General features: G+C 51.7%; 1 protein-coding gene across 10 annotated transcripts; it reads left to right on the top strand.

Moving 5' to 3' along the window:
* Positions 1 to 2,046: 2,046 nt before the first annotated feature.
* ZMYM3 (zinc finger MYM-type containing 3) lies at positions 2,047 to 17,691 on the top strand. Of its 10 annotated transcripts, none has more exons than XM_035288825.3 (25): positions 2,047 to 2,093; positions 3,467 to 4,152; positions 5,139 to 5,182; positions 5,498 to 5,564; positions 6,015 to 6,309; positions 6,524 to 6,701; positions 7,027 to 7,245; positions 7,537 to 7,687; positions 7,909 to 8,024; positions 8,188 to 8,274; positions 8,399 to 8,549; positions 8,804 to 8,976; positions 9,198 to 9,363; positions 10,008 to 10,105; positions 10,186 to 10,348; positions 10,604 to 10,716; positions 10,877 to 11,051; positions 11,232 to 11,378; positions 11,824 to 11,927; positions 12,247 to 12,415; positions 12,743 to 12,894; positions 13,943 to 14,057; positions 14,911 to 15,165; positions 15,999 to 16,116; positions 16,228 to 17,691. In XM_035288825.3, exons 2-25 carry the CDS (start codon positions 3,486 to 3,488, stop codon positions 16,418 to 16,420), a joined length of 4,116 nt encoding a protein of 1,371 aa, XP_035144716.1. In that variant the 5' UTR covers positions 2,047 to 2,093; positions 3,467 to 3,485; the 3' UTR covers positions 16,421 to 17,691. The 10 variants fall into 10 exon arrangements, with proteins under 10 accessions (XP_035144716.1, XP_035144711.1, XP_035144715.1 ...); XM_035288820.3 differs by having other exon boundaries at positions 5,492 to 5,564; XM_035288824.3 differs by having other exon boundaries at positions 2,047 to 2,272.
* The last annotated feature ends 4,257 nt before the right edge of the window (positions 17,692 to 21,948 follow it).

The following is a 21,948-nucleotide window of genomic DNA, read 5'->3' as shown; positions in this document are numbered from 1 at the left end:
GAACTACAGGTGTGTACCACCACACCTTGCTGATTTTTTGTATTTTTGTAGAGAAGGGGTTTCACCATGTTGCTCAGGCTAGTCTGGAACTCCTGGGCTCAAGGGATCCATCTGCCTCAGCATCCCAAAGTGCCAGGATTAAAGGCATGAGTCACTGAGCCCGGCCTAAAATGTGGTTGTTAATGACTACATCCATTGTATAACCAAAATCCCCTATTAATGGACATTTAGACTGTTTCCTCATCTGTTTTAAAGATGAGAAAACTAAGGCCCTTCACTTGACAAGTCACTTGTCCAAAGTCACCTGGCTAAAACATGGCAGAGCTGAGATTAGAAATCTGTTGTGACTCCAGAACCCATTCTTTTTTTTTTTTTGAGACGGAGTTTCGCTCTTGTTACCCAGGCTGGAGTGAAATGGCGCCATCTCGGCTCACCGCAACCTCCGCCTCCTGGGTTCAGGCAATTCTCCTGCCTCAGCCTCCCGAGTAGCTGGGACTACAGGTGCGCTCCACCATGCCCAGCTAATTTTTCTATTTTTAGTAGAGATGGGGTTTCCCCTTGTTGACCAGGATGGTCTCTATCTCTTGACCTTGTGATCCACCTGCCTCGGCCTCCCAAAGTGCTAGGATTATAGGCGCGAGACCCATTCTTAGGCTACCACACTGCATCTGAATTAATAATACGCCACTTAACCCCGTTAGATCAGCTCCCTTCAACTTGAAAGACAGTGACCAGGCACCTCCACAAGCAGAGCAGCCAAGGATTCAAGTATATGTTGAGGAGGGCAGGCAATACAAAAAAATTAGGTGGCCTAACTGAGATGGAACAAGCAGAAAATGCAAAGGGGAGGTCCAAGAATAGAAATAAACAGGAGGTAGGAGATGGGTACACAGAATGCTGGTTAAAATAAAGAGAAAGCTGGATTTGGGAAACCTAAAAGTAAGAAACTCTGGCTTTTATCTGTTTGTGGGAGGGAGCAAAGATAACCTCAAGGCCATGTGGGGAGCTAGGAAGGATAAGGCTTCTGGGTAAAGGAATGAGAAAAAGGAGGGTAAACTCCCGAGGACTACAAGGCCAGGAGACTCTTTGTGTGGGAAGAAGGGAAGGAGGAGAGGCCAGAAGTCAACGAGGCAGGATAGAATAGGCACTGGACACCAAACCTTCCTGTTCCTAAGGAGACTTCCTTCCAGACTGAGCCTCCTCTAGTAGCTCAGCTACTAAATGCTCTCAGCCCTTAGGGGCTGGAGTGGGAAGTGGGGAGTGGGGATTGTAAAGTGTTCTAACTATTAATATAATGCAGACTGAGAATGGATCCTGGCACATATTTTGTAAAGGCAGTAGGCTTAACGCTAGTGCCACCTACCCCTACTCCACTTCTCTAGCCTGACCTCAGCCACACCCACAGGCTAAGGACCATCCAGGAGGGGGGGAGCGTGAGTGTGTTAGCGCGCCTGCGTGCTCGTGCGCACGAGAAAAGCAGAGACAGAGACCGAGACAAAAAGAGACGGGGAGGGGGAGAGAGAAAGAGAGAGCGAGAAGAGAGAGACAGACAAGGACTGAAAGGGGGCGGGAGGAGAGAGGCAGAGAGAGAGTGACAGAGTGTGTGTGTGTGTGTGTGTGTGTGAGAGAGAGAGAGAGAGAGAGAGAGAGAGAGAGAGGGAGCGATCGGTCAGCCTTGGTGAGGGAGGAGAACTCCAGAGATAATGCAGGGAGCTCCTGCTGGAAGACTCAGGGAGAAGATCCCAACTTACCCTAAGACTGTTGAGAGAGTAGGGGGTGGCTTTGCAGGACCTGGTTTGGGGGTCCTCAAGCAGTAACGGTTACTGCAAAGGCGTTGTCACTCCGCCAGAGCCATTTAACCCGACCTGTGTAGCTGGGGATCAGGCTTCAGACACCCCATAACTCTGAATCTCCGACTGTTTAGGGGGCCCCAGGGCTGCAGACAAGGGGAGGAGGGGCACGTGAGGGCTGGGTCCCTACCTCCCCCCATCCTCCGCTGTCACTCACTACCCCAACAGTCGCCCAGGGGGCGGGCCCCGGAGAGGTGGGGATGGGGGAGGGTAATCTTGGCAGGCGCCTGCTGCATGGCGTAGGTAGGGACTATTGAGGGGGGCGGGCGCCGAGGGGGTTGAACACGAGTGGGAAGCGAAGAGAGACACGGGGAGGGGGAGGGGACCGGGAACCATTTGAATGAGAGGAGGGGATCACGGGTAGAGTGGGCTCCAGGAGGTAGGGCGGGCAGGGTGTGACGGGGGCCAGACTCTTGAGCCAGGTAAGGGAAGCAGGTGCGTAGATCTGTGTTTTTTTTGGGTGAGCGCACTCGGCCCTTGGGTGGAAAGGGGACGCCGCCTTTCCCGGGGGGCCGGCTTCAAAGCTCCAGAGGCTATCTTTTCCTTCTCAACTAACGGGGCCCCGGGCGGGGGCTCAAGCGCCGTCTCCAGTGGCTGTACTCCACTCCGCAATTTCCAGGCGGCCACTGGACTGGGAGTCTCGCGCCGGGGGCCGGCGCTGTCTCGCGAGCCCCCTCCTCGAGCCAGCCAATGGGGTTGGTTGCTGGCACCGCCCGCCCGCCTGGTGCAGAGCGCTGGGCGCTGCGAGCGGCGCTGCCATTTAAAGGGGCCGCGACCCCTGTCCCGGCTGCTAGGGAGGGAGGTGGAGAAGGAGCGCGGGGCCGTCGCTGTTTGCAGTTCTAGGCTTGTAGCCTTTACACTAACCCCGCCGCAGGTAGGGGTCGGGCCTGCTCAAGCCGAACCGAACCTGCAAGCGGTATCTTGCGGTAGCCGGGAGGGGGTCTGAGGAGAGATCGCAGCTCCAAAATGTCTCCCTGTAAATGCCTGAGGTTGGGGGTGGGCAACAGGAGAAGGGAGGACTGGAGGAGCAATGGGAAAGGGGGACGGGGCTGAAGAAGTGGGAGACCTGAAAGGTAACTGGGGGGAAGGGGTTACGTAGGGCAATTTGTGGGGGCGGGGGAAGGGCCGAGGGAGGACCTAGCAACGCAGGGGGGGGTGGGGCCAGACAGGGTGGGTAAAGACTGGGGAGCTGGGGGGCTCCAGCAGAGTGGGGAGGGAATGGAAACTGAGATCGCGGGGGCGGGAAAGGCTCCTGGTGTCGACGGCCTTAGGAGACTCGAAGGGGGCGTTCAGCCTGAGTTGGGGGGGGGTGAAAGGTAAGGGCGGAAGGGAATGGGAGTTGCAGTCGAGTGGGGGGGTGGGCGGGTGGAAAGACCGACTGCCTGGCCAGTGTGGGCACGGGGCCAGGGCGGGGAACGCCTCTCCCCACTGGGGGCGCTGTATGGGGGGGGGAGTGGTCATTAGGACTGAAGCCTTCGGAAATGCTTGTAGATTGTGGTGATGGGGCTGTTCAAGAGAAATCCAAGTGGATGATGGGGTGTGTCTCAGAGCCTATATAAGAAGGAATTCTGACTAAGACCACCTCTATTGCCCCCTCTTCCACTCCTACTCTGCAGCCCATATCTAGCCATACTCATGGACCCCAGTGATTTCCCCAGTCCATTTGACCCATTGACCCTGCCAGAGAAGCCCCTGGCTGGAGATCTACCAGTAGACATGGAATTTGGAGAGGATCTGCTGGAATCCCAGACTGCCCCAACTCGAGGATGGGCCCCCCCTGGCCCTTCTCCATCCTCGGGAGCCCTGGACCTGCTTGATACCCCTGCTGGCCTGGAAAAAGACCCTGAAGTCCTGGATGGAGCCACTGAGTTGCTGGGGCTGGGGGGGCTGCTCTATAAAGCCCCCTCTCCCCCAGAGGTGGACCATGGTCCTGAGGGGACCCTGGCATGGGATGCAGGGGATCAGACCCTAGAGCCTGGACCGGGGGGCCAGACCCCTGAGGTGGTACCACCTGACCCAGGGGCTGGGGCAAATTCTTCTTCACCCGAGGGGCTGCTAGAGCCTTTGGCTCCAGATTCTCCAATAACCCTACAGTCCCCACATATTGAAGAAGAGGAGACCACCTCCATGGCTACTGCGAGAAGGGGCTCCCCTGGGCAGGAGGAGGAGCTTCCCCAAGGGCAGCCACAGAGCCCAAATGCCCCCCCTAGCCCTTCAGTGGGAGAGACTCTGGGGGATGGAATCAACACTTCTCAGACCAAACCTGGGGGCTCTAGCCCGGCTGCACATCCTTCCTTGCCAGGTAGGTTGCCTAATTATCTGGAGAGTCAGGGCTAGGAGATGGGTGGTAAGGGAGGGTGGCTGTGTGCTGTGCGAAGTAGTGGGGAGGAGGAGGGTGGAGAGATAAGAGTAGGGATGTGTGTGGGGAAGGACTTGGGGTTTAGGAGGGAGGAGTAGGGTGGTGTGGAGAGGAAGATTAAGGAAAGTAGGGGTGGGCACAGGCTGTGGGGGAGGAATGGGGTAAGGTTTCAGGGAGTGTAGGTTGGGAGGAGTGGATTTGGTGGGAAAGGTTCCCTTTTTCTTACCCCAGCGGGCTTTTGGTGCCAGAGTCCGTCCTTCAGGATTTAGGGAAGTATACCAGGCTTCTTGGTTCTAAGACTTTTACAGCTTTGTGGTTCTAAATGGGAGTGGGGTTTCTGGGTTTGATGAATGGTAACTAGGTTCTAGAGCCCCTAACAGCATAAGGATTTAGGCAGAGTTGTAGAAATGCAGGGTCTAGGATTGAATCTTTGATAGGGGAGGGACAGTCTTGATTTGAAAGGCTCTAGTTTCTCCCGTCTTCTGCCTAGTGGTGTGCCTCTGTCAGGCTGTGGTGAGGGTCTTGGGGCTTCTATAACCATCCGAATCCAGGGAAATCTACCCAGACACTGATGTGTCCTTTTCCTTTTGCTACCTTTGGGTGGTTGTGTGTGTTTTTCATTGGTAAAATATAAATTCTTAATGAAAAGTATATTACCTGTATTTCCTTAACCCTCAAGGACTGGGACAGAAAACTAGTGGGAAGGATAGAATTTTTTAATGGAATAGCTGCACGTGCCCCCCCCTTAGTACAGTGCCCAAGGTAATCCTGAGAGAGGCCCCAAGAAGCCACAGGCACTTGAGTTTTCCCTTTCAGTTTTGACTAAGTTCTTCCCCAGGAATGGAGGCGGGGGTTGGGCCGGGGAGGGGGTGGTGAGGGGGTGGTGAGGGCAGGCTCAACATTTAGGCTGCCTTCTGCTTCCTTTGCAGGAGATGGCCTGACTGCGAAGGCGAGTGAGAAGCCGCCTGAACGGGTGAGGGGGAGGGGATTGGAAGGAGTCTGGTTCCCCCTTAGCTCTGGGAAGGACAGACCCTTCATTTTCCCTCCCAGATGTTGTTCTGTAGAGAGTGTGTGTAAGGAGAGTTAGGAGGAGGGAGGGAACACTACTGTCTACTGCTTGTTGGGGAGAAAGTCCAGCCTCCTTTTCTCCCTTCCTCCTAAGGGCTGGGTCAAGGGTCCCTACTCTCCCTTCCCCCTCCCATCTCCTATCCCCCCCCTCAAACCCTGTACTAGTGTTAGCCTGGCCAGGGTGTCAGTTTTCCACCCCTCCCGTCTTTCCAAGGTACAGAAGAGAAGCGAGCGCGTTAGGAGAGCAGAACCTCCAAAACCTGAGGTTGTGGATTCCACTGAGAGCAGTAAGTAGGATTTGAGGAAGTGTGACCTGGGAGTTCTGGGTGTGGAAGAGAGCCAAAAGTGGCATGCGGCAGGGCATGGATCTTCTAGCTCCTGTAGTCCTGCTCTATGCAGTTCGAGAAGTACTCTCTATGTCTCTGCTATGTGTTGGCATGGGAACCAGGGGCAGTGGGGGAAATTGAAAACAAGAGCAGTGAGAATGGTGAGTTTCCTGTTTCATCTATGCCATCTCGGTCTCCAAATCTACTTTAGAGCCTCTCTCTTTCCCTCCTTGGGAAGTTACAGAGTAACCAAGGGAGAGAGACACCAAGGTCTTATACTAATGTAACAAGGGCCAGGTTGTAAAGGCTGGAACAACTGGGATTCCAGGAGAGGGACTGAACTGTTGATCAGGGGATGGTTGGAGACGTGGTTTGGTGGCCTTTCTCACGTCCACCTCCCTACTTCCTCAGTTCCAGTGTCAGATGAGGATTCTGATGCCATGGTAGATGACCCCAATGATGAGGACTTTGTGCCATTCCGGCCCCGGCGCTCTCCTCGAATGTCCCTACGTTCAAGTGTGTCACAAAGGGCTGGGCGCTCTGCAGTGGGCACCAAGATGACTTGTGCACATTGCCGGACACCACTGCAGAAGGGGCAGACTGCCTATCAGCGCAAGGGGCTGCCTCAGCTCTTCTGCTCGTCATCCTGCCTCACTACTTTCTCCAAGAAGCCTTCGGGCAAAAAGACCTGTACCTTCTGCAAGAAGTGCGTGAGGGTCTTGGGGGCTATGCAGAGGGCAGGGATCTGGGCAGGAGTATGAGTAAGACAGAGACTGTTGGTAAGAACCTAGCAGGCCGGAGCTGGGCAAATGAGTGATATAGGGAGGGAGTCTGTGGTCACTGATCCTGGAGGAGGAGGGGAAGCTGAGGAAACGAGAGGGTGGTCCTGAGTGAATATTCAAACCTGTTCCCACCTCTAGGGAGATCTGGAACACCAAGGACTCGGTTGTGGCGCAGACTGGTTCCGGAGGCTCCTTCCATGAGTTCTGTACGTCTGTCTGTCTCTCCCTGTATGAGGCCCAACAGCAGCGCCCGATCCCCCAGTCTGGGGATCCCGCGGATGCCACTCGCTGCAGCATATGCCAGAAGACTGGAGAGGTGAGGACACTCAGTAGGGGGCTGATTTACAGGGCCTGGCCAGCCCTGACCTGCCCCTCCCATCCCGGGGCTGCAGGGGCCAGACCCTGTGGAAAGGGGAGTGGGGAGGAAGGGCGGCCATTATGAGGGAGCATATTCAAGGACAGAGCTTCTCCAGGATGTGCGCAGCTGGCCTTCCTTACCTCCCAGGACCTCACCATCAAGTCGGCAGCCTGAGGTGCAGGTTGGGGGGTCCCTGGGCCCACTGTCTGCTCTGAAGGTCTAGGGTGAGGTGGGGGGTGGTGGCCAGGCCCTAGCTAAGGGTGTGTGTGTGTGTGTGTGGCAGGTCCTGCATGAGGTCAGCAATGGCAGCGTGGTGCACCGACTCTGCAGCGATTCTTGCTTCTCCAAATTCCGGGCCAACAAAGGACTGAAAACCAACTGTTGTGACCAGTGCGGGGCTTACATCTACACCAAGACCGGGAGCCCTGGCCCCGAGCTCCTCTTCCACGAGGGCCAGCAAAAGCGGTTCTGCAACACAACCTGCTTGGGGGCGTACAAGAAGGTGGGGCCGAGGGAGTAGTGCATTAGAGGGCTGTGGAAGGGGGTGTGGTTCTTGGGTGATAAATAAAGGTGGCTGATGGGTCAAGGGCTGGGAGAAATAAAACAAATAAAGGGGGTTTCAATTGTATCTGTTACGTTTTATTTTTGAAGCTGGCTGGTGGATACACAGGTCTTTGTTATATCATCATCTATACTTTTTTTGTATGCCTGAAATATTTCATGTTTAAAACATTTAAAAAATAAAAGTGAAGGGACAAATCCAGCCTCAGCCTCTCCTTCCCCATCCTCACAGAAAAACACACGTGTGTACCCATGTGTCTGGTGCAAGACCCTGTGTAAGAACTTTGAGATGCTATCACATGTGGATCGTAATGGCAAGACCAGCTTGTTCTGTTCCCTGTGCTGTACCACTTCTTACAAAGTGAAGCAGGCAGGGCTCACTGGTAGGTGCAAAGCCCTCTTCTCTGAGTCCCCTGCTGGCCTTCTCTCTACCTCCCATATTCCCCTCTTCCAGAGTAATCCCTGCTGCCCAACCTCAGCCCCAACCACATCTCCCCGTGGATTTTCTGTTCCGTCTCTGCACTACCTTACACCTTCTGTGTGCTCTCTCTCTCTCTCTTTCTTTCTCTCCCTTTTCCTCTCTCTCATTCTCTCTATGCCCCAGGCCCTCCCCGACCCTGCAGCTTCTGCCGCCGCAGCCTCTCTGACCCCTGTTACTACAACAAGGTGGACCGCACAGTCTACCAGTTCTGCAGCCCCAGCTGCTGGACCAAGTTCCAGGTACTCAGACCCTGGACCAGGGATAGAAGGGTGTGGCAACATAAAGACGGTCAGAAGATTGGGGTAGGCAGGCCTGGGCAGAGCAAAGAACAAGCCTGACTCCCCTTCTCCACTGCTGCACACATCTTGCCCCTCCCTCCTTACTTGTCTTCCTTCCCTCCAGCGCACAAGCCCTGAGGGGGGCATTCACCTGAGCTGTCACTACTGCCACAGCCTCTTCAGTGGCAAGCCTGAGGTCTTGGACTGGCAGGTAAGAGCCCCACCCCCACCCACATCTTGCCACATGACCAGACCGTCTGAAGGGGTCCTTCTACTTGGCCCATGCTGGGCCAGATATTACAGCTTGTCCTCCTCGCCCTGTGCCCCCACTTCAGGACCAGGTGTTCCAGTTCTGCTGCCGTGATTGCTGTGAGGACTTCAAGCGGCTTCGGGGTGTGGTGTCCCAGTGTGAGCACTGTCGGCAGGAGAAACTCTTGCATGAGAAACTCCGATTCAGCGGAGTGGAGAAAAGCTTCTGCAGTGAAGGTAAGGAGATGGGGAAGGGCAGAAGACACTGTAACTCCCAGCCAGGAAGAATGGAGAGAAAGGGAGGGAGTCTGGGAAAGTGGTCCATGAGGCAAAGCCTTCTGCCTGTGATACTCTACCCCCATCTCCTCTAAGGCTTTGGGCACAAGGGGCTGCTTAGAGAGAGGTTTCAGGTGTCCTGCCTTGTAAAGATTGGGTCTTGTGCCCTTGGGTTTCTGTCTCTCTGGACACTCTTTCCTCTTCCCTCTTTCCAGGCTGTGTGCTGCTATACAAACAGGACTTCACTAAGAAGCTGGGCTTGTGCTGTATCACTTGTACTTACTGCTCCCAGACTTGCCAGCGCGGAGTCACTGAGCAACTGGATGGCAGCACTTGGGACTTCTGCAGTGAAGACTGTAAGAGCAAGTACCTGCTGTGGTACTGCAAGGTAAGAAGGGTCAGCACACTAGCGAGCCAGGAAAGAGGGTGGTGGGGAGCATGGGCTGTGGTACTGAGCTTGGGTGTGGGCAGATCTCCAGGGAGGGCAGCCAGCCTTCCATCTCTAAGCGGCCCGATCTCTGAGGGGAGGAGTATGGCTTATCCCAGGGGAAAGAAAGTACCTGTCACATTTTAGGGAAGCAGGTCTGACCATCCTGTTGACATCCTCAGGCTGCCCGGTGCCATGCCTGTAAGCGCCAGGGGAAGCTGCTGGAGACCATCCACTGGCGTGGGCAAATCCGTCATTTCTGCAACCAGCAGTGTCTGCTGCGCTTCTACAGCCAGCAGAACCAACCCAACCTGGATACCCAGAGTGGGCCCGAGAGCCTCCTGAACAGTGAGTCCCAGGCAGAGAGCACTCTCTGTTAGAGGGGGCCTGGACTCTCCTAATCCTAAGCCTGGCCCCTTTCTCCTTCCTCTTGCATTCACCTCATCGCTGGCCAAATAGGGTGTGGTACTGTGAACTGTATTCTCTTTTAGCTTCTGGACCCTGCAGGTACCAGGGTGAGTCTTATTTAAAGCTTCTTGGAGTTGGCATCTACTGATTTTCTATGAAATGTGTATTTTTAGGGAGTGGGTGCCTATCCAGGTACGATGGGGCATGTAGGGATTATGGTTAGTTTTTTGAGATAAGGAGATCTCAGCATAAACTCTACCTTTAGTGAGACTGCTATTTCTCGAATGTTACCCCTCCCCTCCACAACTCCAGGGATACCAAACTCTTCAGGCTATCTAAATGGAAGGTTTCAAATGTGGGTTGTGGGGGAAAGTGTAATGTTTCATTCCCCAGGAGCAAAGAATCTTCTTGGCTGCTGTTGCTGGGGCGTATAGGAGACTAGATCTGGGATAGCAAGGGGGACAGATCCTAGAACTTCCCATCGGTATTTGGTGTACCTGTTAATGAAGCTGTCCTAAAACAGGCGTAAGGAAAATGGACAGCTAGTCCCTTGGATGAGAGCATTCATTTGTTTTGATCTACAGGTCAGTCTCCTGAGGCAAAACCCCAGACACCCTCTCAAACCAAAGTGGAGAACAGCAACACAGTGAGGACTCCAGAGGAAAATGGGAATTTGGGCAAGGTCGGAGCAAAAGCCAAGGGGGAGGATAATCTCAGAGGAGGGTACGGTGGTTGGAGGCACAAACGTTCCTTTATCTGCAGATTCCTCTGAAGACCCGATCAGCTCCCACTGCTCCCACCCCTCCTCCACCCCCGCCGCCCCCAGCAACACCCCGCAAAAACAAAGCTGCCATGTGTAAGCCGCTGATGCAGAATCGGGGCATCTCCTGCAAGGTGGAGATGAAGTCCAAAGGGAGTCAGACAGGTGAGCCAGGGTACCTCGATGCCACAGGCTGTATTCCAGAGTCCTAGGCCTGCCAGCCCTATATCCAGGAACTGGACAAGGGGATTTCTTAGGTGGCTGAAGCCTCATGCATATGGTTGTCCTGGAATCACAGAGGTGTCTTTCAGTCTTTGGTTTAAGGGCAGTTTTGTGACACTGAGCACATGTTAGAGCTTTTGGCGGGTCACATGTGACCAGTTCAGCAGGGTCTCTGAGAAGACCCCTTCTTATCCACAGAAGAGTGGAAGCCACAGGTGATCGTGCTGCCCATCCCAGTGCCCATCTTTGTGCCAGTGCCTATGCATCTGTACTGCCAGAAAGTCCCAGTGCCTTTCTCAATGCCTATCCCGGTAAGTTTCCCTGCCTTTCCTGGCTGGGTCCTCCTTTCCTCTTCCAAGTTTGAGATCCACCCTTTCCCCTTACTCCCATCAACTGTCCCTCTCACTCTCATAATCTCCTCCTCATCTGCTGGTATGGTTCTTGGCATTTAGTTGGGATTCGTGCCTCCAGGTGCCTGTGCCCATGTTCTTGCCCACTACCTTGGAGAGCACAGACAAGATTGTAGAGACCATTGAGGAGCTGAAGGTGAAGATCCCTTCCAACCCCTTGGAGGCTGACATCCTGGCTATGGCAGAAATGATTGCAGAGGCTGAGGAGTTAGACAAGGCCTCATCTGACCTTTGTGGTATGCCATAGATGGTGGCAACGAGGGAGACAGGGTGTTAGCAGCGTGTCACTGCCTGAGGGGGTGGTATGGGTGATCTTGGTGCCTAGTAGAATGGGAGGGTAGCTGGGATCACCCCTGAAAGTTTGTGAGGGTATAGCAGGAGCTTGTAGCCACTGAGCCAACTTCTCTGCTTCCCAGATCTTGTGAGCAACCAGAGTGCAGAGGGACTCCTGGAAGACTGTGACCTGTTTGGGCCTGCTCGAGATGATGTCCTGGCCATGGCAGTCAAGATGGCCAACGTCTTGGATGAGCCTGGGCAAGACTTGGAGGCAGACTTTCCTAAGAGTGAGTAAGGTTGGAGCCATGCCCACTGAGTACGGTAGCATTTGTGCCATCAGGAAGGGAGTGTTCCTTGTGTCCCTGAGCATGACCCTGAAAAGTGTTCATTGTGATTCTAAGACAGAAGGTTCTCACAGGGAGCAGTGCCAAGAGACCAGGACAGGTGCACTCTTTTAGACTTATGAGTCATGGTTTTTTTTTTCCCTTTAATTTTTAAACCGTAAAAGAACATAAAATTTCACCATGTTCAACATGTTTACAGTTCAGTAGTGCTGAATATATTCACGTTGCTGTGTTTTGTTTTTGTGCCTCTGAGCATGCTTTTTGGTATAGCTTTACTAGTTCCTTTGGCTCATCTAGTTATAAAGTTGGCAAGTAGCAGGGGTGGGGTGGGAGTTCTGCAGGGTTGAGATCTTAAGAAATTGATTTTTTCTTTCTTTCCTTATATTAGATCCTTTGGACATTAATCCCAGTGTAGACTTCCTCTTTGATTGTGGCCTGGTAGGGCCTGAGGACGTGTCTACTGAACAAGACCTTCCCCGAACCATGAGGAAGGTAGGGCTGGGGTTACTGTATGTACCAAAGAAGAATGGCGGCCCAAAGGGGAGAGGACGCGAGAGCCAAGCCAGCAACCATAGTTTGACATTCCCTAACCTCCTTTCTCCAACAGTAGAAGTACTGAGATAAAGCCAAACTTTGCCCTCCTCCCATTTCACAAGGTCATCAAAGCTGTTCCTGGGACTCTGTGCTATGGAAGCTTGCTGTGTGCTTACATCAGCCCCTGCCCCAGCCAGCAGTAAATATGGTGTTGACTAGCTTTAACCTTGCGTCTGGCCTTACCTCTGCCACGCCCCTGCTTTCTCTTCCCCTCCAGGGTCAAAAGCGGCTGGTGCTTTCCGAAAGCTGTTCTCGGGACTCCATGAGCAGTCAGCCTAGTTGTACTGGACTCAACTATTCTTATGGTGTCAATGCTTGGAAGTGCTGGGTGCAGTCAAAATATGCCAACGGAGAAACCAGCAAGGGTGATGAGCTGCGCTTTGGCCGTAAGTAACTGGGGGTTGGGGTGGGGGTAGGGGAGACAGGAGCAGGGAGGAGGAGGGAAAGGGGAAGAGGGTCTGGGCCTGTGATTCAGCTGAAGATGTCTAGGAGTGATAAGGGTATGATCACTTAAGGATGCCCTGTGAAGAAAGGGAGGAGTTGTAGATTAAAAGGGAAATGCTGTCTAGGTTCCAGGTTAGGGACTTTTTCTGTAATTGTTCAGGAGCTAGGCATGACTAAGGGATGAAGGGGTTAACAGTGGTGGAGCTAAGTGAAATTCTCCATATAGAGTTTTTCTTAATCCTGTCCACCTGTACTACATATCACTGCAGCCAAACCCATGCGTATCAAAGAGGATATTCTTGCCTGCTCAGCTGCTGAACTCAACTACGGTCTGGCCCAATTTGTGAGAGAAATCACTCGACCCAATGGTGAACGATATGAACCTGACAGTATCTACTATCTGTGTCTTGGCATCCAGCAGGTACCTCTCATGCACTGCCTCACTTCCTGTCACTGTTAACACAGCAGGCGGGGTTTAACCAGAAATGATTCTGGGTTGGGCATGGTGGCTCACGCCTGTAATCCCAACACTTTGGGAGGCTGAGGGAGGAGGATTGCTTCAAGCTAGGAGTTTGAGACCAGACTGGGCAACCAAGTGGTACCCCATCTCTACTCAAAACATATTTTTTGGGCCGGGCACGGTGGCTCACGCCTGTAATCCCAGCACTTTGGGAGGCCAAGGCAGGTGGATCACAAGGTCAAGAGATTGAGATCATCCTGGTCAACATGGTGAAACCTGTCTCTACTAAAAATAAAAAAAAATTAGCTGGGCATAGTGGCACATGCCTGTAATCCCAGCTACTTAGGAGGCTGAGGCAGGAGAATTGCCTGAACCCAGGAGGCAGAGGTTGCGGTGAGCCGAGATTGCACCATTGCACTCCAGCCTGGGTAACGAGCGAAACTCCGTCTCAAAAAAAAAAAAAAGAAAAAAAAAAAATTTTTAAATGAAAAAATATATACATTCTGTTGCACTCCCTGTTCCTCATCTTGTTCCTTACCTCAAGCAGGCAGCTTACCTTTAATCTCCTATTCCAAATAGAACATGAAATATCAATGTTCTTCTAAAATCAAAACTGCATTCCAGGACTATTGGCCAAGGAGCAGTCTTCAATGCTATTCAGGTCCCCTTTGTAATCTTTAAGCCCATTCTAGGAGGGGAGGGATAGAGCCAGGCTCCTTGAGTGCTGGGTAATGTTTAGTTCCCACTAGGAGAAGTCAGCCACATATTACCTGACAAGGAGGTATGGGCTTCTGAAGAACGTCTCCAAGCCTCCTCCTCTTCCAGCAAACCCTGAGTAGCTGAGAGCTGTAGGTAGACCTGGGGAAAGTGCTCGAAGCCACCTAATCAAGCAGCTGTTTCTCATCATCTCTTAATGATTAAGGATGCCATACCTGGGAGCTTCAGCATCATTATCTTTCTTCTAGGACCTACAGTCTAGCCTTATGTATGTCTGCTTTTCTTTCCACAGTATTTGCTGGAAAATAACCGGATGGTGAACATTTTCACGGACCTTTACTACCTGACTTTTGTTCAAGAACTCAACAAGTCTCTGAGTACCTGGCAGCCTACACTCCTCCCCAACAGTAAGGGACAGGGATGTAGCAACCCCTACACCCTTTCTCCATTCTTCCAATTCACCATCCAGAGAGTCCTGTGCAGTTTGGTGTGCCACTCTTCACAAAGGGCCCGAGGGCAGGAGCGTGTAGCTGGATGCCTCAGGGTTTAGAGTTAAAGGAGCACAGGAGCACCTGTACTTGAACATGAGGAGGGGATCAAGACTTAGGTCTGAAGAGCTATCTCTAGGACCAGAAAAATATGGCCTGGGTTTGGGTGGTAAGTAAAGAAAGAAAGTAAGAAATCGTGGGACTCGGCCGGGCGCGGTGGCTCAAGCCTGTAATCCCAGCACTTTAGGAGGCTGAGGCGGGTGGATCACCAGGTCAAGAGATCGAGACCATCCTGGTCAACGTGGTAAAACCCCATCTCTACTAAAAATACAAAAAATTAGCTGGGCATGGTGGCGCGTGCCTGTAATCCCAGCTACTCAGGAGGCTGAGGCAGGAGAATTGCCTGAACCCAGGAGGCAGAGGTTGCGGTGAGCCGAGATCGCGCCATTGCACTCCAGCCTGGGTAACGAGCGAAACTCCGTCTCAACCAAAAAAAAAAGAGAAATCGTGAGACTCCTCAAGGTTTACATTTACCTGTCTGCAACTTGAGGGTGGTGAGAGATGTTCCAAATGCAGGTGTGGAAAGTATATATTTTTAAAAGCCCAGTCCCACTGTGTAGTGTAGCAAGTGTAGCAGAGTGACAGCATTTTATATACAAAGGTTACTCACCAAATGGAATCGTGGGAAATGAGCAGGGCACGTGGGATGGGTAGTGGTTGAGTTTGGGTAGCCACACCCTCCTGACCAGCCTCTCTCCCTTGACCATTATAGATACAGTGTTCTCTCGAGTGGAGGAGGAGCACCTCTGGGAGTGTAAGCAACTGGGGGTCTACTCGCCCTTTGTCCTCCTCAACACCCTCATGTTCTTCAACACTAAGTTTTTTGGGCTGCAGACAGCTGAGGAACACATGCAGCTCTCCTTCACCAATGTGGTGCGGCAGTCCCGCAAGTGTACCACCCCTCGGGGCACCACCAAGGTGGTGAGCATCCGCTACTATGCCCCAGTCCGCCAGAGGAAAGGGCGAGGTACGAGGTTGCCCCCTCCCCTGTGCTTTTGCCCCTTCTCTGCCTTCCCTTTCCATGCCCCACTATAACCCAGCATACCTGCCAGATCGGCCCTCTCCTTGGCCCCTAGCTTCCTTCTCCTTCCGTTCCTGTGTGCAGAAAGGGTAGAAACGGCCAGTCTTCCTACCTGATGGGCAATGGCTGTCACATAAATAGGAGGTCATCCTGTGGCCTGTTTCCCGCCTTTCCTCGTTTAAGACACTACTTGCTTGCCTGCTTTTTCTGGGCGGTGGACAAGGAGGAAGCCGTTGGGTGTGTTTGGCTCTAAGGGAAGGTAGACTGAATGAATGACAGGCTTTCTGTGATTTTTGGCTATCAGGCCTAACAATCACTGCACCTTGGTTTCCATTTTTTTCTGTCCCTGGTATTCTGTCCTGTCTGAGTATAGTTCCCAAGGTCCCTTCTCTGGACCCATGCTTCTACTGGACTAACGCACAAGGGGTTGGGGTCATTGCTGTTTCTCTATCCCAAAAGGCAAGCTCACCCTTGCAATAGGGTCTGTTTTATCAGTTGTTTTTTTTTTTAAATAACTTCAGAGATCACCTTTTCAAGAGAGCAACTTGGGAGTTTTTAATGAGAAAGTTTGGCAGTGGGAACTGGGGAGGGCTGAGTAACAACAGCCCGACAGGATGTGGGGCTGGCGTGGGAGAGACTGACCTCTTCTTCCACCTCAGTCTTGATGAGACTGTATTTTGTGTCATGACAGTGTCTCCCTCTACCCTGGACAGTGCTCTTGGATGTGGCTCATGGAGCCTCTGCTCTTAACAAGTCTGAGTCATTTCCCTCCCCTGCAGACACAGGTCCTGGAAAACGGAAGAGAGAAGATGAAGCCCCTATCTTAGAGCAGCGTGAGAACCGCATGAATCCCCTCCGCTGCCCTGTCAAGTTCTATGAATTCTATCTCTCAAAATGGTGAGTTGGTGAGTTGGCAGGAAGAGCATTAGCATGGGGACCCGAGGGATCTACTTTGCCTCGGTACTGATCTTCTGTCCTGCCACCCCCACCCCACCCCCGATGTTGCAGTCCTGAAAGCCTCCGGACTCGCAACGATGTGTTCTATCTGCAACCTGAACGGTCCTGCATCGCCGAGTCACCTCTCTGGTATTCTGTGATCCCCATGGACCGCAGCATGTTGGAGAGCATGCTCAATCGCATCCTGGCTGTGCGTGAGATTTATGAGGAACTGGGTCGTCCTGGGGAGGAAGACCTGGACTGAGCTCATGTGCCATCCACATCCATCTTTCACATCAATGTCTGTCCTGCGGCCATGTCCCCTCAGGGTGACAGGTCCAGGAACCAATGCTACTCATTCTGAAGGGCCCTCACTGCCCCCTTCTGCTCACCCATTCCCTGCCTTCTCTAGGAACCTCTGGCTTTTACCACTTGACAACCACGGGACCCTGGTCTTCTGTACTCAGGGGCTGGTCTCCCAGAGATGGGCAAAAGCCAGCTTGCCCATTTTTTTTATGCGTCAGAGTAAACCCCTCCTTCTGGGTCCATTCTCTGGGTGGAGTGTTAATAGCTCTGGTGATCCTGTTGGCTTTGTGTTTCCTGACCCATCCCGCATGGGTAAAGCCTCTTGTTCCTAGGTATGACCTAGGGAAAAACCCAGCTGCCTTCTCTGCCCTATGCCCACTCCCTTCTCTTCCCTAGAACCACATAAAACAGTCTTATCTGAAAGGTATGAAGCAAACTATGAAAGTGATGAGGGGACCATTTACCTAAAACACAAAGCTTAGACACTTTTCCCCTTCCGTGAAATAATAGGTTGTTGGCACCCTCTCACCACTGCGTACCCACCCTGGCAAGTACCGACCCTTGGTGCTGCCATTTAAAAAATGTTCCAAATGCCTTCTTTTCCTCAGAGGCAGAGAATGACTAAGTATGGGGAGCAGACTACTGGTGTGCAGACTCCTGTCCCCTTGGTTTCTGTGTTTGTCTCTCTGCCATCTTGGGTTGCCATGAGCCATGGTGTCAACATGCTTAGCCCCCTCTAACTGCCTCCCTTTAGTTCAATGGACAGCTCCCAAGGCAAAAACTACCTTCTGACTTGGGTTGAGGCTGGGTTCCCCTCTTTTGTTTCCCCTACTCCCATCGTAAGAGCCAGGCCAAGCCTGTGGGGGCTTGAGTCATGCAGGATGGGATCTGTGGTCAAAGGACAGGTGAGGAGCTGTGGGCACGGGGCCTGCCCCCACTGCCTACATCTTTTCTCTTCCCCATCTTGCCTTTGAGGTCCCAGAAAATGATTAGCTTCTGGCAAAGGGGGCACCCAGTTCTTTCCCTGTTGACTTTGCTGTTTCCCAGGCTCCTTTTTGTGTTTTTATAACTGTCACCAGTTAGCGACTGTTTAAATTGTATATATTGTTCTGAGGCGCCTGGCCTGTCCCTTCAGTGAGCCATGCCCACCCTTGTGTTGTAGTGAGAAGCTGTTGTCACGACTAACCTGTCTCTGAAATTGTTTGTTTCAAATAAAGAGTTAAAATTGTCTTTTTTCTTTTCTGGGTGATGGATATAGAGGAGCAACGTTGGAACTTCAAATATCTCCAAGTATAAAGAAGTCAGGTGGTATTTGAGAATTGTTCTTACTTTACTGAATGAATCTACTGGGAATGTGGTCTTTTTTATAACAAGTTTCCAAACACTTAAGGAAAAAAATATTCACTAGCCATGTATTAAGAAACTAGTATGTTTAAAGACCTAGATCACATGCTTCAAAAAAGACAGACTGGTTAGACCAGGATCCAATCCCCAGCAGGCTCCCAGCCTATAGGGGAGACCAAATAGTACACAGTTAGTCCTAATACAGGCAGAATAAAATAAATAGTGCTATGGGAGAACAGAGGAATAAAGCACTCACTTCAGGTTTACAGGGAGGCTGGGTGTGGTGGCCTATGCCTGGAACTTTGGGAGACCAAGGTGGGAAGATCCCTTGAGCCCAGGAGTTCAAGACTAGCCTGGGCAACATGGCAAAACCCCATCTCTAACAAAAATACAAGAATTAAGCTAGGTGTGGTGGTGCACACCAGCAGTTGCAGCTATTGAGGAAGCTGAGGCTGGGGAGGATGGTTTGAGCCTAGGAGGCAGAGGTTGCAATGAGCCGAAATCACCACACTGCACCCCTTCTGGGTGACAGAGTGAAACTGCCTCAATAAAAGACAACGTGTTTATAGGGAGGCTATGTAAGGGTTTACCAAGGGAGGTGGCATTAGACCTGGGCCTCAAAGACAAAGTGGAAAGGGTTGGGAGGTCACAGAGATAGGGGTGGGAAGTGCAAGGCTGAGATTTTTCCAACCAAGGGGTAGTAGCCAAGCTGAGACTATGCCACTGCACTCCAGCCTGGGTGACAGACTGAGTGAGACTCTAGCTGAAAAAAAAAAAAAATGGGAATTGAGCATGAACCCCAGGTTTCTCTTTTTTTTTTTTTGAGACAGTTTCGCTCTTGTTACCCAGACTGGAGTGCAATTGCGCGATTTCAGCTCACCGTAACCTCCACCTCCGCCTCCTGGGTTCAGACAATTCTCCTGCTTCAGCCTTCTGAGTAGCTTGGACTACAGGCACACGCCACCATGCCCAGCTAATTTTTTGTATTTTTAGTAGAGACGGGGTTTCATCATGTAGACCAGGATGCTCTCCATCTCTTGACCTCGTGATCCACCCACCTCGGCCTCCCAAAGTGCTGGGATTACATGCTTGAGCCACTGTGCCTGGCCAAACCCCAGGTTTCTAACCTTGATGACTGGGAGAGTGAGATGCCTTTAACCAAGATGGGTAGCACAGGAACAAGTTTTTTGTTTTTTGTTTTTTTTCTGAGACGGAGTCTCACTCTGTCACCAGGCTGGAGTGCAGTGGTGTGATCTCGGCTCACTGCAAACTCTGCCTCCTGGGTCCAAGCGATTCTCCTGCCTCAGCCTCCTGAGCAGCTGGGACTACAGATGTGTGCCACCACATCCAGCTAATTTTCATATTTTTAGTAGAGATGGCATTTCACCATGTTGGCCAGAATGATCTTGATCTCTTTTGTTTTCTTTTTTAAATATTTAAATTTTCTTTTCAAGATCAGGAATGATGGTCTCGATCATCTGCCCGCCTCGGCGTCCCAAAGTGCTGGGATTACAGGCGTGAGCCACTGTGCCTGGTTGTTTTCTTAAAGGGGTGTGTGTGTGTGTGTGTATGTGTGTGTGTGTTTTGTCAGGGATAGGAGAAGGTCAGTAATAAGTTGAGATTTTAATCACATTGGTTTCGAGACGCCATTGAAACACCTTTGTGGTGCGCCATGCAACATGGCACAGCAGAGAGAACACCCAGACTAGAGTTTCTATAGGTCTGCCGTAAAATCTTGGGCAAGACAACCTTTTTGAGCCTCACCTAAAAAATGAGCTCATATTCTGCCCTGACTTTCTCACAGAAGTGTTAGGAAGGTCAGATGAGACAACAAACGCAAAAGAGCAAATATTGATGCTACATGTTATCATATGTATTAGGCACCTAGAAATTCAAGTCTGAGGCTTAGGAGAGATGAGGTGTTAATTTAGAAGTCATCTGCAGAGTTCCTCGCTGAAGCTCTGGGAGTACACAAGGTCACTTGGGAAAATAGAGTGAAGAGAGAAGAAGACAAAAAACCCACAGTACTTTGAAGAATGTCTGTAGTTAACCAAAGAAAGGCACTGAGAGGAAGAGACCAGAGAAGTCGGAGGAGCCCCAAATCTGCCAGATGCCTAAGATAGCTACCTGATGAAAAACTGTCCTTCCAGTCCAGGCCAAGATGAAGTCTTAAATTTACCTTCTTGCATTCATGACAGGGTGCCAAACCATCCTCTTCCTCTTACCTCCCTCCCTGTTGAAACAGAAGGGCCTGTTGTCATTTGTTCAACTAGATATGTACTCTATGCTGAGCCTCCTCTTACTCACTATGAGTACAAAGATGAATAAGAACCTGGGGTCGGCCGGGCGCAGTGGCTCATGCCTGTAATCCCAGCACTTTGGGAGGCCAAAGTGGGTGGAACATTTGAGGTCAGGAGTTCGAGACCAGCCTGGTCAACATGGTGAAACCCCACCTGTACTAAAAATACAAAAATTAGCCGGGCATGGTGCCTGTAGTCCCAGTTACTCGGGAGGCTGAGGCAGGAGAATCGCTTGAACCCAGGAGGCAGAGGTTGCAGTGAGTCATGATTGTACCACTGCACTCCAATCTGGGTAGCAGAGTGAGACTCTAGCTCAAAGCTAGAGTCTCAAAAAAAAAAAAAAAAAAAGAAAAAGAAAAAGAAAAAAAGAACCTGGGGTTTACTCTTGAGAAGTCCCTAGTCTGACAGGAAAGACCAGGGCTGGCACTGGGTGAGGCAATTGAGGCACCTACGGTGAAAAATATAAGAGGGCACTTGCTCTCGGGGTCACACAAGTACGGGGTTGGCATTTGCATTACCCTGAGAGGGAGTGCCTCCTTACAGTTGCATTCTAGGTGCCTTGATTGCCTTACCCTAGTCCTAACCCTGGGAAAGACATGTCAATAAAATAGCCAAGGTAGAATGTAATTGTTTCTCACTCTCTCCCAGGAAATCAAGAAAGATTACAGAGGTGGCCAGGTGCAGTGGCTCACGCCTGTAATCCCAACACTTTAGGGGGCCGAGGTGGGCAGGTCATTTGAGGTCAGGAGTTTGAGACCAGCCTGGCCAACATGGTGAAACCCTGTCTCTACTAAAATATAAAAATTAGCTGGGCATGATGGTGGGCACCTGTAATCTCAGTTACTGGGGAGGCTGAGGCAGGAGAATCACTTGAACCCCAGGAGGTAGAGGTTGCAGTGAGCTGAGATGGCACTACTCACTCCAGCCTAGGCAGCAAAATGTGACTCCATCTTAAAAAAAAAGAAAGATTACAGAGGTGACATGAGAGCTGGGGTTTCATGAAGAGTGAGCAATAGCTTGTCAGGCAGAGCAGAGCTGTAAGGATCAGTGTGAACAGGCATGGAGGTGTAACAGTACCAAGTGTCTGGAGGAAAGGGTGGCTGGGCTGCAAAGCCGGTAGAGAGGACACAGTGGAAAGGCTGAGGGTGGTGGGAGGTGTTGCTGAGAAGAGAGGTCAGGTTGTGAAAAGCACTGAATGCTGTGCCATGCCACACCCTGCTAGAGTGACCAACCATCTCTGTTTGTCCAGGACTTCCCCAGTTTTAGCAATGAAAGTTCAGCATCCTGAGAACCCCTCGGTCCTGGCAAGCTGGGATGGCCATACTTTGTCCTAGATAGTCTTCCTGTTACACTTTCTCCTAGAAGCAGTGGAAAGCCATGAAAGACTTTCACTAAGAATTGGCAGGATATGCTTCACATTTTAAGGTGACTCTAGCATGTCTGGGGGAGATGTAGAACTGGGTGCTGAAGAGATAGATCCAAGATGGCCGACCACTAACAGCTCAGGATTGTAGTTCCCAGTGAAAGCTCAGAGAACGAGACGACGCCACATCTTTAGACGAATTTTCATCACTCACCGATTAGCCGATTCCCAGTGGAGGAGCCCCACGGGTCGCCAGCGCGACTCTTGTGGCCGCCGCAGCGGTTTTGCCGGCGTCTCGGTGCGGCAGCTCTTCATGCAGAGCCAACGGGACTGCTACCCCTACTGACCGGAGTTTGGAGCTCCGGGAAGTCAGAGCCGCTTGTTGCAGACTCAAGAGGGAAGCCAGACCAGAGATTCCCGGGCAGAAGAGCACCATCACTCTTATCGCTGCTATTTAGGCTGCCACAGTGGGTTGCTCGG

This window comes from Callithrix jacchus, chromosome X, assembly GCF_049354715.1.
Source record: "Callithrix jacchus isolate 240 chromosome X, calJac240_pri, whole genome shotgun sequence".
Lineage (NCBI taxonomy): Eukaryota > Metazoa > Chordata > Mammalia > Primates > Cebidae > Callithrix > Callithrix jacchus.
The sequence above is the reverse complement of the archived record's forward strand: the minus strand, read 5'-3'. Positions and strand labels throughout refer to the sequence as shown.

Excerpts from the sequence above, each read along its gene's own strand:
- ZMYM3 (XM_035288820.3), top strand. The coding sequence starts at position 3,486 with ATGGACCCCAGTGATTTCCCCAGTCCATTTGACCCATTGACCCTGCCA. Across the intron at positions 11,052-11,231 it reads GGCCTCATCTGACCTTTGTG|ATCTTGTGAGCAACCAGAGT; the intron begins GTATGCCATAGA and ends TCTGCTTCCCAG. Across the intron at positions 11,379-11,823 it reads GGAGGCAGACTTTCCTAAGA|ATCCTTTGGACATTAATCCC; the intron begins GTGAGTAAGGTT and ends TCCTTATATTAG.